The following is a 13,672-nucleotide window of genomic DNA, read 5'->3' on the forward strand; positions in this document are numbered from 1 at the left end:
TTAAATTAATTTCAGCTGAAGAAAACAATTTCCTTTATGAACATATTTTTTTTTCTTCAAAAACTAGACACTTTGATCAATTTTAAAGAGTAATCAAGGGAACCAAGGTTATAGTGGTAATCAAAAGAATGTAATTCAGGGACAAAGACCAGACATGGAAAACAGACATTCACAACAAAGAATTTTCCTGTTAAGTTTACTTTGTAAAAACAATGCTCTTCACTTCCTGTTTATCAATGGTTAAATATTATTGAAAGAATGGAGAATAGACTGATAAGTTTATTAAATGGAACAATCTTTACACATTTTATTATTCTTGACACATACATGTAACTGCAAGAACTAAATTCCCTAAATGCAAATTTATTATTAAATATCTTTCAAGGCCAAAAAGCAGGTCCCTCAAATCTTCAGTTGATATGAAGACTAGATCTTAATTTGATTTGCAGAAATAGTATAATATTATTGGGGTAATTAAATGCAAGAAACATACTTACTGGTTATAAAATGATATAAAAGGAATATCATTTGGACTTTATTGTTGTGTTATGTTCAGAAACAGTAGGAAGTTCAGTGCTGGACCAGTGACGCAAGGTATTTTGATCCTGAAGGATCAAAAACCCTAAAACCCTTCCATTGAATAATTTCCCTTTCAGTCCTACAATTATTATATTCCTGCATTGGAAAAATAACTGCATGCACTGTAACTTGATCATATCACACCTTTATTTTGATTGAACAAATTTTACATTAATTACTACATTGGAGATATTTTTTGCAATTCAAATTTTATTAGTGACCACAATCTATATAGTGGCTGTGTGTTGCAGTCTTTTCTTTGCTTTGTTTTTGTGTCTTACATTTTATATGCCTTGAAGTTCATAGATATCACTCTGTCTGTCTGTCAATCTGTCTGAATTTCAAGTAAACCCCCCTTTTTTAACTGCTGAAGGTTTTTTCTTTTTAAATTTAATAGATAAGATTTGAAGGAAGGAATATAATTATTGCCTGAGGACTCCAAGGTGAAATTATCCAATGAAGGGTTTTGCATTTTGACTTCACTTCAGATATCTCTTATAGCTTTTGAGATATTTGTAGAAATAAGTGACTGGACCCATTTGGTCTTAAAATAGTAATAGCGGCCATGTTTTTAAGTTTCTATGTTAAACACAATTTTAGAAGTAGTTACCCTATGCATGCTGGTGACCAAGTTGGGAGATAAACCATTCAACATTTAGAGAAGATTTTAAAGAAAAATTAAACAATGGCAGACGCAATGTGATGGCAATAACAGAACAAGAGGCAAACAGGTTACTATAATTATTCCTAAAAAAAAAATAATACAATTAAGATGGGGGTTACAATAAAACCATAAATATTGCACATATCTTATTTCTCATTTTTCTTCAAAACAGAGTGTGACAAAAGCATGTCAAAGGTCTAGAATAATAGTGCTTAGACAATGCCTGAAATATTTGTTGACTTCAAAGAGCCTTGTCAAACAGAATTTTTTTTCATTTTCTTTTAAATTTCTATGCTATTTTTCTACTCCATTTTTTTAAAACAAATTTCATGATATTGTAACTCCATTTTCCTTTTTATGTTTGTTTTCTCCATAATGTTTGTTTTTGTTTTCAATGCCATTTTCTTTGTTTCGTCTTGCTGTCAAGATTTAAGGCCACCAATATAATTTCATATTTATTGAATTTTTCCTTACCATCTACCAGCTGGAGGATTTTATGGTAACGGCAGTACTGACAACTATTTCTGCTGACTAAATCTATTACACAATCTTTATTTCTGAGACACTTTCTTAAGATTTCAGGAACATGGCGCTGTTTTTTAAAGAAACCCTGAAACAAAACATTTTTTTTAGAAAATGATAAATGGTCACACATAGTATTTCAAAAATGGAAAAAAAATTATAGATAAAAGCTTAATTTATCACCAAAGCCAGAATAAATTAAACATGCTAAATATAAAGGAAAATAATAATTTAATTTTTCAATAATGACAATATTTTGTCTGAATCATCAACACACTTCACTTAAGATAAATGCAGCAGTTCAAAAAGTGTTCAATTGACCATGATAGTCTTCAAGCATGGTTGATGTAAACAACGATAATAAAAGCTTGGAAATTCTTAAGCAGTTCCCTGCCACACAGACCAAAAACCAGCCAATTATGCAAAATTAATTTTTCAGTTTTTTTTTTTTTTTTCATAAGTTGATGTTCTTCAACAACACATTGCCCAAATTGCAACTATTGTTTTTTTTTCTCCTGGCACTTCAGGGTCTTTTTCTAGTCATCGTGTACCATGTACGGCCAAAAATATGCATAAACACAACCTGTACCAAATTTATCCCATTACCCAATACTGTTTTGTTGAATTTTTTCACTAATATGTGGCATTTCCATCTGAAAGCCTTTTTTATATTTCTTTTTTCATGTAGTCAGGGTTATTTTATAATGACCCTTAACCCATCACCTGACTAAGATGAAAATGGTTGTTTAATCATTATATAAAACACAAAATGTAATCCTAACAATATTATTTTTCACTCCTCTCGCCCTCCCTCTTGCTATTGACCTCTCTGCGACCTTCAGTACTTTCTCACCAATCAAAACCTATCTCAGTAAATTGTTTCATGATATAAAATATTCTAAAGCAAGTTAACTTGCTACATTTATAATAATATATACAATAAATGGTCACAGCAAATTTGGAAAAATATCTTTAATAGATATACCCATGACTGTTGTAATAATTTATTTTCTCTGTTGTGCTTTTTCACAACAAAGAGCTCTGAACTTTAAATATTTGAAACCTTCTTTTTTAACCCTGTTATATGGGGGCACTTTTCCTTCTCAATTTACATTTGAAAATAGAATTTTTGGCAATTACCAAGAGTAAATTCAATAAACTACTTCTTTGAGAAGATCCAAGGAAAAACTCTGCCTTTTTCAATTCCAAATCAACAAATAAATTCTTTAGACAATCTCAATGAATGTTTAAAGGAAATGTTTAGTTGCTGAACATTCAAAAAATAAATGGTTAACAATTTCGATCTCGTTTTTACAAAATGTGTATATATAATTACCTTTCAAATGAATCTTCTACAAAAAATTGTTAGTTGGAATAACTCAATGTAAAAAATGATACTGAAAATTAAACAAGTAAGTGTTAACATTTTTTGATAACAACAAAATGATATGATGGCTAGACTGGAAAAACAAATTTTAAAATATATGATGTCTTCCCAATACACACATGTACATGTATATGCAATTGTACCTGCTAATGTTGGACAATGTTAAAGAGAGGATTAGGTGCATATAAACTTGTGTAACCTCACTGCATCTAATGTGCTTGTTTCTAGTCAGAGCCTTATTCATTATTTTTTATATTTCAATTCATACATACAATTAGCTACAGGACACCTTGGGACATACTCTAAAAAATTGACGGCCCATAAACATGATGGCCCTTAATGTCCACCCCTAGGAAACATGCTGTCAGATGAATTATGGGGAGGGTTTGACAATAAGGAATGCATTTTACTTGAATATTTTGCTGTTGAAACCGGATATATTTCAAAAAATATGCCAGCAGTTTTTATTAGTGTCCTGCACTGTTTTAGAAAATGTGCTTTTAGACACATTCATTGAGTTTAACAAATAAAAAAAATGGTTACTAGGATTCTGAAGTTAAAGTAAAAATTGTAATTTATCACAGAGTTGTCGACAAGTTGTTTTATAACTACAAAAACTGTAGCCAATGCTCACTTACTTGATACCCCCACACTCACCCATTTGATAACATGTACCTATTTGGATCCAAATCTAATATAGGAGGTGTACAATGGGAATATATTATAAAGATCATTCCTTTATGGGAGGAGTAACAGATAAGAGATGAGCCCTATGTCCCCATATTCACAAATGAAATAGTCAATGTTTTGCTATGTGAAAATTCCAAATTGATTCAGATAAAAACCTAATCAAAATGCTGTAAGCACTTAAGGTTTTTTTCCTTTAAAAAATACATGTAGTGGTAGGCATACACAATCAACTTAAAAAAAATACATTTGTAAAATAAAACTGTTATATAATAAATTTTAATTTCTGATATAGTTTGGAATTTTCTTCTTCTTTTTTCTTAAATATCATTAATGCCAAGTTTATACTTAACATCTTTCAAGATCAAATTTTCAGTTGGTTTGAAGACTGGATATTAATTTCATTTGTAGCAATGACAGAAAAGTATAAAGCTGAATAACTGCCTGAAATATATTTACTGACTGTAATGAGATATTGATTGCCATTTGACATAAAAGGAATAACATATGGAATATATTGTTGTGTAGTGTTCAGAAATAGTGGGGGTTTTCCCTTATGAACCTGTGACATAAGGTATTTCGATCATACCCAGACCCCAAAAAGAGGTGCACAATGGGTACATTTTATGAAAATTCTGTGAAAGTATCATTCAGTGGTGTAGGAGGATTAACTGATAAGAGATGCATACCCTGTGTAATGGAGGGAAGGAAAGATGGACATTCCTATCACTATATATCCCCATTTTGAAAGTGGGGGTATAATAAAATCATTCTAATGTTCAGCTCCATACAAACAATTTCGTATTTACTAAAGTCAATGTCCACACATCAGAACCCAAGGCTCTAGAGAGCCTGAATTACACACCAGGTCAAAAACAGTCTTTTTAGCCATGTAAAGCTGGATTCTTGCCCTGCTGTACTATTGTCACAAGAATCAGTTAATCAATAGAAAGAATCTAATTAAAACAAAGCATTGCCATAACCTTGCAGTAACTAAAGACTCTCATAATTATCCAGTTAGTGATGCACATGAATGGAGTAACAAGATTCCAGGATCCATAACTCAAACATCCATCAACAATTCTTTCTGAAAATTTCCAATCCCATCAGGCTGAGCAATTTTACCCCCACCAGATTTAAGCTAAACCTGACTGTTTTTTAGTTATTTGCAAAATTCTGCAGTTTCACCCCTAAGGTCTACTTTTAGTAATGGCAGCCATGTTTTTTCACAGGATCAAAAATCCTCACATAAAAATTGTTAAAGATGATCTATTGAATATTTATGCTAAGTTTCGTTTCTATCTATCCAGTAGTTTCAGAGGAAAATATTTTCCAAGTTGGAAATGTAAATTCATAGAATAAAATCATTTCAGGACCCATAACTGATTCATCCATAAATGGATCTTTCTGAACATCTTGGCATAGGTCCATTCCATCATGCTGAACAAGTTTAATCCCCACCAGATTTTAACTAAACCCAACTGTTTTTGAGTTACTTGCAATATTCTACAATTCGATCCTTATGGTCCATTTTTAGTAACAATGACAGTGATTTTGTTTCTTTTTTTTTTTTTAAAGAAGCCCTAACACCTTATTTTTGTGAAACTTTTGTCGTATTTTCAACAAATTAGAACAATATTTTCAATGAACCCAGCCACCAAAAATACTTTAATATAGACAGTAACCGTATTTAAGTGTCAGTCTCTGTAAGAATCATTTTGATAGTGTAATTTGACTATTTGCACAATTGAAATGCACTGAAAATGAACATTTCAAGGGCAGATAACTCTGTCATTAACCTCATTTTTCTAACATTCTATTGAAAAATTTCTGAGCAAAGCCAGTAATGCAGAGATCAAACAATGGTCTTTTCAAATAGATAAAGTATCTTTGAGTGATATGACATTGTCAGATCGGTGGGGTTTTGATATGCATGTTTCTGATTTTTCTTATTTTGTATGATTCTTACAAACACTTACAAATAAATTACAGTGACAAGTTGTTTAACTAACAATCAATTTGTTTTGCAAAAAATATTGCCACTTCATACCTCAACTAGTACTTAGTAGATGAAAACTTGTGTTGGTGAACTGTAGATGGTGAACATATTATAGATGAACTAGATATTTTGACTGTGGACTTTTTCATAGGTGGACTAGAAATGCTGAATATCAGAAGTTAAAAGTTCCTGCATGACAATTATTACATTGTCTATGTATTTCATCAGACTCACTCAGTGTTACAGTAGAACTTTCATTACTTTCACCATTTATCTTTTTAAGCTATGTTCCAATTTTGGTGATTTCTTTGGCATCCTATTTTGTGATTTTTTTGCGCAGTACTTCCAGTTGTGAAATATTTTCACAAAAAGGGGGAGAAAATGCTTTATGTACCAATCCGGAATTGGAAACTGATACTGACCTCCCAATATTACAACTGGTCAAAAATAGCATTCCCCAGAAGTAAACAAAGTACCAGGGCTGAGAAATCATGTCTAGAGGAACATTTCACTGGCTTCATCACCTGGTCTTCATTAAATTTTGTCTGACAACTTGGAAGACTCCTCCCTTTTGGAAAAATATTTTTCAACATTTTTGGGAAAAGTCTCCAGGGGAAACAGCCAATATTTGGCTGCAATAAAAGGGTAAAAAAAATCACTGAATGGCAACCATGTTTTTCTCCATATCAAAATTCCCCACACATGGATTATCAAAAATACCCTAAAGAACATTCAAGCAAAGCTTGGTATCTGTCCAGTAGTTTCAGAGGAGAAGATGCTTGAAAAAGTAAACAGTAGATGATGATGATGACGGACACAAAGTGATGACAATAGCTCACATGGCCTTTATGGAAAACAAAAATGCTAGTTTCTACCTTCTATTCCAGAACTGATTAAGTGCCAACCCCCACAGACCTACCCCCGTTTTCCTTTTGTGGTAATAGCATCTTATATTACACTTCAGAAGAGGTTAATGCACAATTTCCTCAGTCCCCATAGAAATAGGCATTGGCCTTCAATCATAAGTCTGATGATAGATAATTTACACACAAAAAGATAACTTACTGCTATAATTCATTGTACATAGATCAACAATCTCCTTAGATCATGATTTAAATTAAAAAAAATATTTACCCAGCAAGCTTCACATAACACTTTTGACAAGTGTAACTTTCGAGCGAAGTCACCACAGACTTTACAATGCTTTTTTTCCTCCCGATCTGAAATAAACAGAATATTTTGTTATGCGATGACAATAGCTCACATGGCCTTTATGGAAAAAAAAAATGCTAGTTTCGCTTTTCAGAAATCATTCAAAACCTTCAAATAAAAAACAAAAAATCGTGCACGGTCATTGACTGCAATGGGGACATTATGTTCAATTAGAAAATTGATAAATCAAGTTTCAGCATTTACCATCTGAAGTTCCATGGAGATTCCATCATTTCAAAAATGATGAAAGTGTTTGTCTTTCACATTGTAATTTTAAGTTGTATTAATGTTTCTTGGACTCCACATGCCGCTTACAGTAGTCACTGCCTGTGTAACACACTGACGTCATGTTTATTATATGTGCAATACAAGTAATTTTCCCTTGATGATTTAGTAGGCAAGGATATTCCATATATATTCTGGTCTAAAAAGTTGCCCTGTCTTCTTTTTTTAGGCACAGACTCAAATATTATCATTTTGGTTTTGACTGAAAATTGTTATGGAAGTAGAATGGAAAAGCGACAACTATCTTTTCGTTTTGAAACTCAGTTGGGTTACCAAAAGATGAATTGATAACTCCCAAGAAAAACAGAAGCATTTGACTTTTTCTAAAAACCAGATTAGCCTGGAACAGCAACAATAAAAATTCACATTTTACAAACTTGAATGGCGGCTACTGGGAATCTGTAAATATTAGACCATTGATCGTAATAGCTTACTTTTGACCACGAAATCGTAAAAATTTCGAAAAATGTGTAATGGTTGGCATATATGTTACAGTAATCACTGATCACTTTTGGCATTACTAACTTGGATAAAATCTACTCTCATTCTTTCACAATGACGAAACAAGCAACACTGATTCTTTATGAGTTTTACATTAGTATAAATAACTCATGTTCTTCTCAACATACTGAGACATGACAAAATAAAATAATTTTTATTTTAATCATAATGTAACAACAGATAAATAACAAAAAAATAAATGTTGGTACATCCCCTCCATATTGGGCCCAGCATATCACATTTAGGCAAGTATTGACACAATATTAGCTTTTGACACACTTAAACTAGTGGCTTCGCTCATGTAATTAACCATTTACTTATTTTAAAAAATTAATCAGTAGACAAATTGTACTGAAAATTTCGGCACTGGTCAGTCTCGTGATGCTAAACAATTTTACCCTGCAAAAATTTTCCTGAAGGCAATGATTTTTGAGTTATTTGCAAAAACTGCCGTCTAACCCCTACATTATATTTTTAGTAACGGCAGTCATGTTTTATCACAGATTTAAAATCCCAACAGTCATTTTGTGTGGGATACCCTAAGAAACAAATTTGTTAACTTTCACCAAATTGGTTTTTGAGAAGATTTTCAGTTGTAAATGCTGTTTCAGGGGGCCAAAACTCCTACATCAGTTGACAAATCATTTTGAAAATTTCAGCAAAGGTCTGTCACTTGATACTGAACAATATTACCCCCTGCCAAAATTTTTCTAACGCAACAGTTTTTGAGCTATTTGTAAAAAAATGCCTTAAGACCCGTACGTTCAATTTTCAATGATGGCAGTCATCTTTTTTTCATGGATCATTAATCCCAAAGGTCATTTTGTGCACAATACTCTAAGGAACAATCATGCATAAATTACATGTCAGTCTCATAGTTTCAGGAGAAGATTTTTTAAAATTTGTCCAAGATGACAATGGATGCCAAGTTATGGCATAAGCTCACTTGGCCTTTGGCCAGATGATCTAACAAAAGGGACTTACAGTTCATTAGGAACACAACTGGTTTGGATACAATATTACACATTTTGAAATTCAATATAAATAAAAGTTATGCTTTCTAGGTGATTTCATAAACCACTGTACCCCAGTATCTCCAAAAATGGTCTATGATCGAGTAAATTTTCTAGCGCTAGCTAGACAATTTTTTTTTGTTTTACTTTCAAAAAATTGCATTTTCTGCCTCCTCGACACCATGAAGCTCAAAGTTGGTAAGATATATTTCAAAACAGACTAAAAATGCAGGCAGGGAGGAGACTTACAAATAAAAAAAATTAAAACTATATACTAAATTGTAAAAACAGACTATACCACATGCAACATATTTGTGATTTACCTGGTGAAGTCGTTTCTTTCAAGCCACGTTTACTCATCGCAGATGATGCTGGAGACTGCATCGGTGAGGTATCTGTATGGTCTGTGGTGTTCAACTGCTGACTGGTATCATTGTCTAAACACAAATAATGAAAATTTCAGGCTACATGAATTTAACCAAATGAAATATAGGTAACAGAGAACACATCCCAACTCTATAATTCAAAGAAGTATAAAACAAAAACTGAATGTGACACTGAGTTAAAGTCTCACATCATATCATCAACTAGAAGCATCAAACCGGTTGAGAAAAATTGCATTCTCAACGCTCTTGGCACGTCCCATCACCTTATGAGTCGCGGCTATCAGCTGAGAAACGGCGTGTGCAGGTTGAGACTTATTCACCAATTCGCAAGGCAGCTGATTCTTTGTTCTTTATTGGGAAGATTGTAGTTATAAACAGTACTTTTAATTTTAATTACGGAATCCGGGTACAAATTAGATGGCTTAATTTTAACAAATATTATTAAAAAACGTAAATTTTCTAGAATTTGGAACATTTGAATAATAGTGCTATGAAAGGTGGCTTAACAAATTTACGGTTAATACTTGATTTCATTTTTTTCTAAATCAATGAGAAGCAGAAGCTCAAACTAATATAGTACATCAAAATTCAATTCGCCGAAGCACTGTTTATTTCCATAGTCCCCTAGCTACTTGGTTATTTTGAATCGCGGCATCTTCGGCAGGGAAACTCTATTTTTGTAACTTTAAATGTAATTAAAACAGACTTTGGTTAAGCCTAGTTTAGAGCCGGAGATATCATGATTCATTCCTTGTAACCAGATCTTTTGTGCCAACAAAATAAATATATATCATAAGAGCCACATCACTGGCACAATAGACCTGTAATTTACTTGGATGTCTTGGTTGGAACTTAACATAGTCATATTCAAAATACATGTACATGTACTATAAGATTTAGTTATTGTTAACAATAATTCATACTTGTTGCAGATCGGGTTCACCAAGGACATTCTATTTAGTTAATTATTGCGATTTATTGCATATGAAAATACAAATTTAATGCCGTCTCACTTAATTATGTCCAAATTTTATGCGAAATTACCAAATCCGCCACTGAATGTATTTCATTTACACTTCGTGCGCTGCTTCATAAATATCTTCATCAATTAGTTACATATAATAATTTATTCTTCAAGAAACATAATATAATAAGAACTTTGTAATGTACTGCAACCATGACAATTCCCTGGGCAATTTGGCTAACTGAATTCTACTTAAATACTGAAAATACAGGGTGGGAAGTAATGTTTACAGCAATATGTTGGTCATTAGTAATGTCACTCATGCATTGTTTTCCACACATACGACTCAAACACCATTCTTCACAATGTATATGTATATTGACAGAATTGACAGGTGAGCTGTGTAATTTTCAAATACATACACCGTGAGCTCACACCACATGCTGATTGATTGACGCAAATCACAAATGAAATAAACATCCAGTTCCTAATCATGTAGAGCTGATTAAAATATCGGTATTCAAATAAACTATTTTAGTGTCTTTGACCTCGAAGGTTTTTTTTGTTTTTTTTGGGGGGGGGGGGGGGGGGGTAAATTTCGTTGTTATAGGGCTGGGTCGCTGAGCTGTTCTACCTCCACTGTCCATAATTTTTTGGGGAAAAAATTAAAGGCAATTCAAATTTTATTTGTATATAATGCTTTATATGTGTGATATGCAGAAACATGCCATAAGTTGGGGAACTACTGTTTGTTAACAAAAACAATGCATGTTGCGCAACAAACTTTTTATGGCAATAAAAAAATTGAAATATATCCCTGAATTTCTCAATAAACACAACTAAGCTATGTATGTCGGTTATTTTATAATTTAAAAAATTGCAATTCTAATGAATCATACTATAATAACATATACATGTATGTTATATTTTTTTTTCTATTTTCAGATGGACAGAATATGTATTGATTTGATAGTTGGATACTTTTACCTACTTTATTGAAAATAATGTTCTAATATTGAAATAAAACATACAAATAATAGAATATCAGCGATTTTTTAGTTCAAAGGAGCATCATGATGACGCTCAACGGGTAGAAAACTTCGATCAAGTTTGAAGAAAATAAGTACTACAATCTAATAAGTAAATTGAGGTGTAACTTAAGTCCAATTAAACTATATTGAAAAACCAACAGTTTTTTAATTATTACATTGATATTTAGTTAAACAGATTTTTTAGTTTAACGATAAATCATTTCTCAACGCTATTACATCACTGATTATCAACTGGCGCTCAGCCGCAAAACTGTAATTGCCGCGTTTAGGTGAGAAATAAAAATTCACGTTGCTCCCACAGTATTGATATACTGTGAAAGTATTATTGTTCAAGGGGTACAAATTTTCGTCATTTTCACGAGTATGGTAAATCACAAAATTGGGTTCCCAATGAAGAGGATACGTATGACAGAGTTGTCAAATCCACGAATTCAAGAATCTTCAAACTGATTATTGTACCCTATACCATGAAAATTGGTACCCACAAATAAATCTTGTACCAAGCGAGAATTCCTTTGATTTCCTTCTTGTGTCATAGAAGTCAAAAATTGTTTTTCTTGCAAGCCATAAACTTAAACCATTCAGTGCTTAAGGGTCTGTGTTCCTGCTCTAAATGCCAATGTCATTAGGGGCATAATGTAGCTTAATATTTGTGAAAAAAATTCTGAGTCTCATTTAAGTTGATTTTTTTTTCCTTCAGGGATAGTCAATGAAGTCAGATGACCATTTCAAATGAATTCTTGACTAAGGGTCCAAAACATTCAATACACAGAAACCGAAAATTGAGAACTATTTACTTTGTTTCTACAGTTTGACTTATTCTTTTCATTTATTGAATTCATATAGATTTACCATTAAATTTAGCTACGGTTACACATTCGTGTCAGATCAAGACTGAAACTTCAGACTTTGATTCAAGTCATATCCACCAAAAGATATGAACAAATTAGTCAAAGGGTTACTGTAAACATATTAATTTTTCACGGTTGTTAATTTTTGCAGATTATGTCGATTGAGCATATTCGTGTGTATCAATTTTCACAGATTCAATAAAATGATAAGCGTTATTAAGTGTTAAAAATCAATTTCGTGTGTACTATTTTTCACTTTTCTGTCCACCGCGAAAATAGCTAAATTTAGTATGTTTACAGTAATTGAATAGACTAATGCCATGTTCACTATCCTGAAAACTATACCTGAATCATTGATATGTGTTTTCCTAAAATGTTGTTTGTATCCCATTCTGGTATTAAACGTCCTACTGCACAACCCACAGCTGAAGATTTGTTTATCTGAACCCTCATTAGTACCATCCTTTTTCGCCTGATTTGGTGATCTTACTGATACACCATCATTCTTTAATGTTTTAGTGTCAGCTGATTTCATTAAGGAAGGACTCTTCAGATGTGTAGCAGCATTTTTTGGGGAAACTGATGGAAAAACAATATTTTTCTCAGAGCAAATTTTCCCCCCAGATCTTCCTTTAATAATACTTCTCTCCCCAGTTGTAGTCATTTTTGAAGCTGAGGACATCTGTCCTTCAGTACCCTTATCAGACTCAGCCACTAACTTTCCTTTGACATTGATGTTTTTCAACTTCTTTTTATTTGGTGATGGATCATTCTTTCTGTTACCATGCTTAACATTCCTCTCTGGGCTGGTAATGTTACATTTCTTAGCTTTCGGTGACAATGGTGTAAGACTTCTAGATCTGGTCTTTGTGACATTCTTGGGTGATGAAGGCCTCTCTGCAGATTTTCTTGTTGAAGGACTTCTGATTTCAACTTTAATTTTAGATGGTGTCAGATTCCTTGTGCGGGCCTTGTCCAAACCTTTTCCATTTGTCTTTTCTGCTTTTCCCTTTTCCTTCATTTTTTTATCTATTCCAATAGCATTCCCCTTCATGTCACCTTTCTCTAAAAAAAATATAAGGAAGAAAATACTTACATTACAATACGTTAATTTTAGCTTTTTTGTTCACATAACCTGTTTTGCAAAACATGGGATACTTCCTCAATTTGTATGATGGAAATTACTAATTGATACAGATGCTGAAAATCCTACAATCAAATTTAATAAGGTCCATGAAAAAAGCTGAGGACTTTACTGAGAATTATGAAACTGGTGTATTTATAATGCAAATATGAGCCAGTGTAGTGGGCTTAAAAACTAACACTGGCTTAAGAATTTTTAGATATCGCAAGGATTTAACTATTTTTTTATATTCAAACATCCCATATGAAAAATTTGTATATCATGCAAACAGAAACTGAAATACCTGAAAACCCATTTGAGTTATATAATATTGGTATATTCTTTCTTGGTTCCTTATTTAAGATTATTTTGGTCTGCAAAATCATAGGTATCCTCCCATCCATACTACTGACAATCAAAATTTCCAAATCATATGCATAATTCACT

The 13,672-nt window shown here is 32.4% G+C and overlaps 1 protein-coding gene across 6 annotated transcripts in view; it reads right to left on the reverse strand.

Annotated features, from left to right (window-relative positions):
- LOC148621647 (uncharacterized) overlaps positions 1–13,672 on the reverse strand; it is a 72,108-nt gene that overhangs the window by 42,079 nt on the left and 16,357 nt on the right. For all 6 annotated transcript variants that reach the window (XM_088576235.1, XM_088576237.1, XM_088576238.1 and 3 more), the window contains 4 exons: positions 12,448–13,167; positions 9,173–9,286; positions 6,973–7,058; positions 1,718–1,853 (listed from right to left, as the gene is read on the reverse strand). In XM_088576235.1, the coding sequence (XP_088432361.1) occupies positions 1,718–1,853; positions 6,973–7,058; positions 9,173–9,286; positions 12,448–13,167 (1,056 nt within the window). The remainder of the gene's footprint in view (positions 1–1,717; positions 1,854–6,972; positions 7,059–9,172; positions 9,287–12,447; positions 13,168–13,672) is intronic.

Source organism: Perna viridis, chromosome 3 (genome assembly GCF_037379345.1).
Source record: "Perna viridis isolate PV_CMFRI_1.1 ecotype Kerala chromosome 3, ASM3737934v1, whole genome shotgun sequence".
In the NCBI taxonomy this organism is placed as follows: domain Eukaryota; kingdom Metazoa; phylum Mollusca; class Bivalvia; order Mytilida; family Mytilidae; genus Perna; species Perna viridis.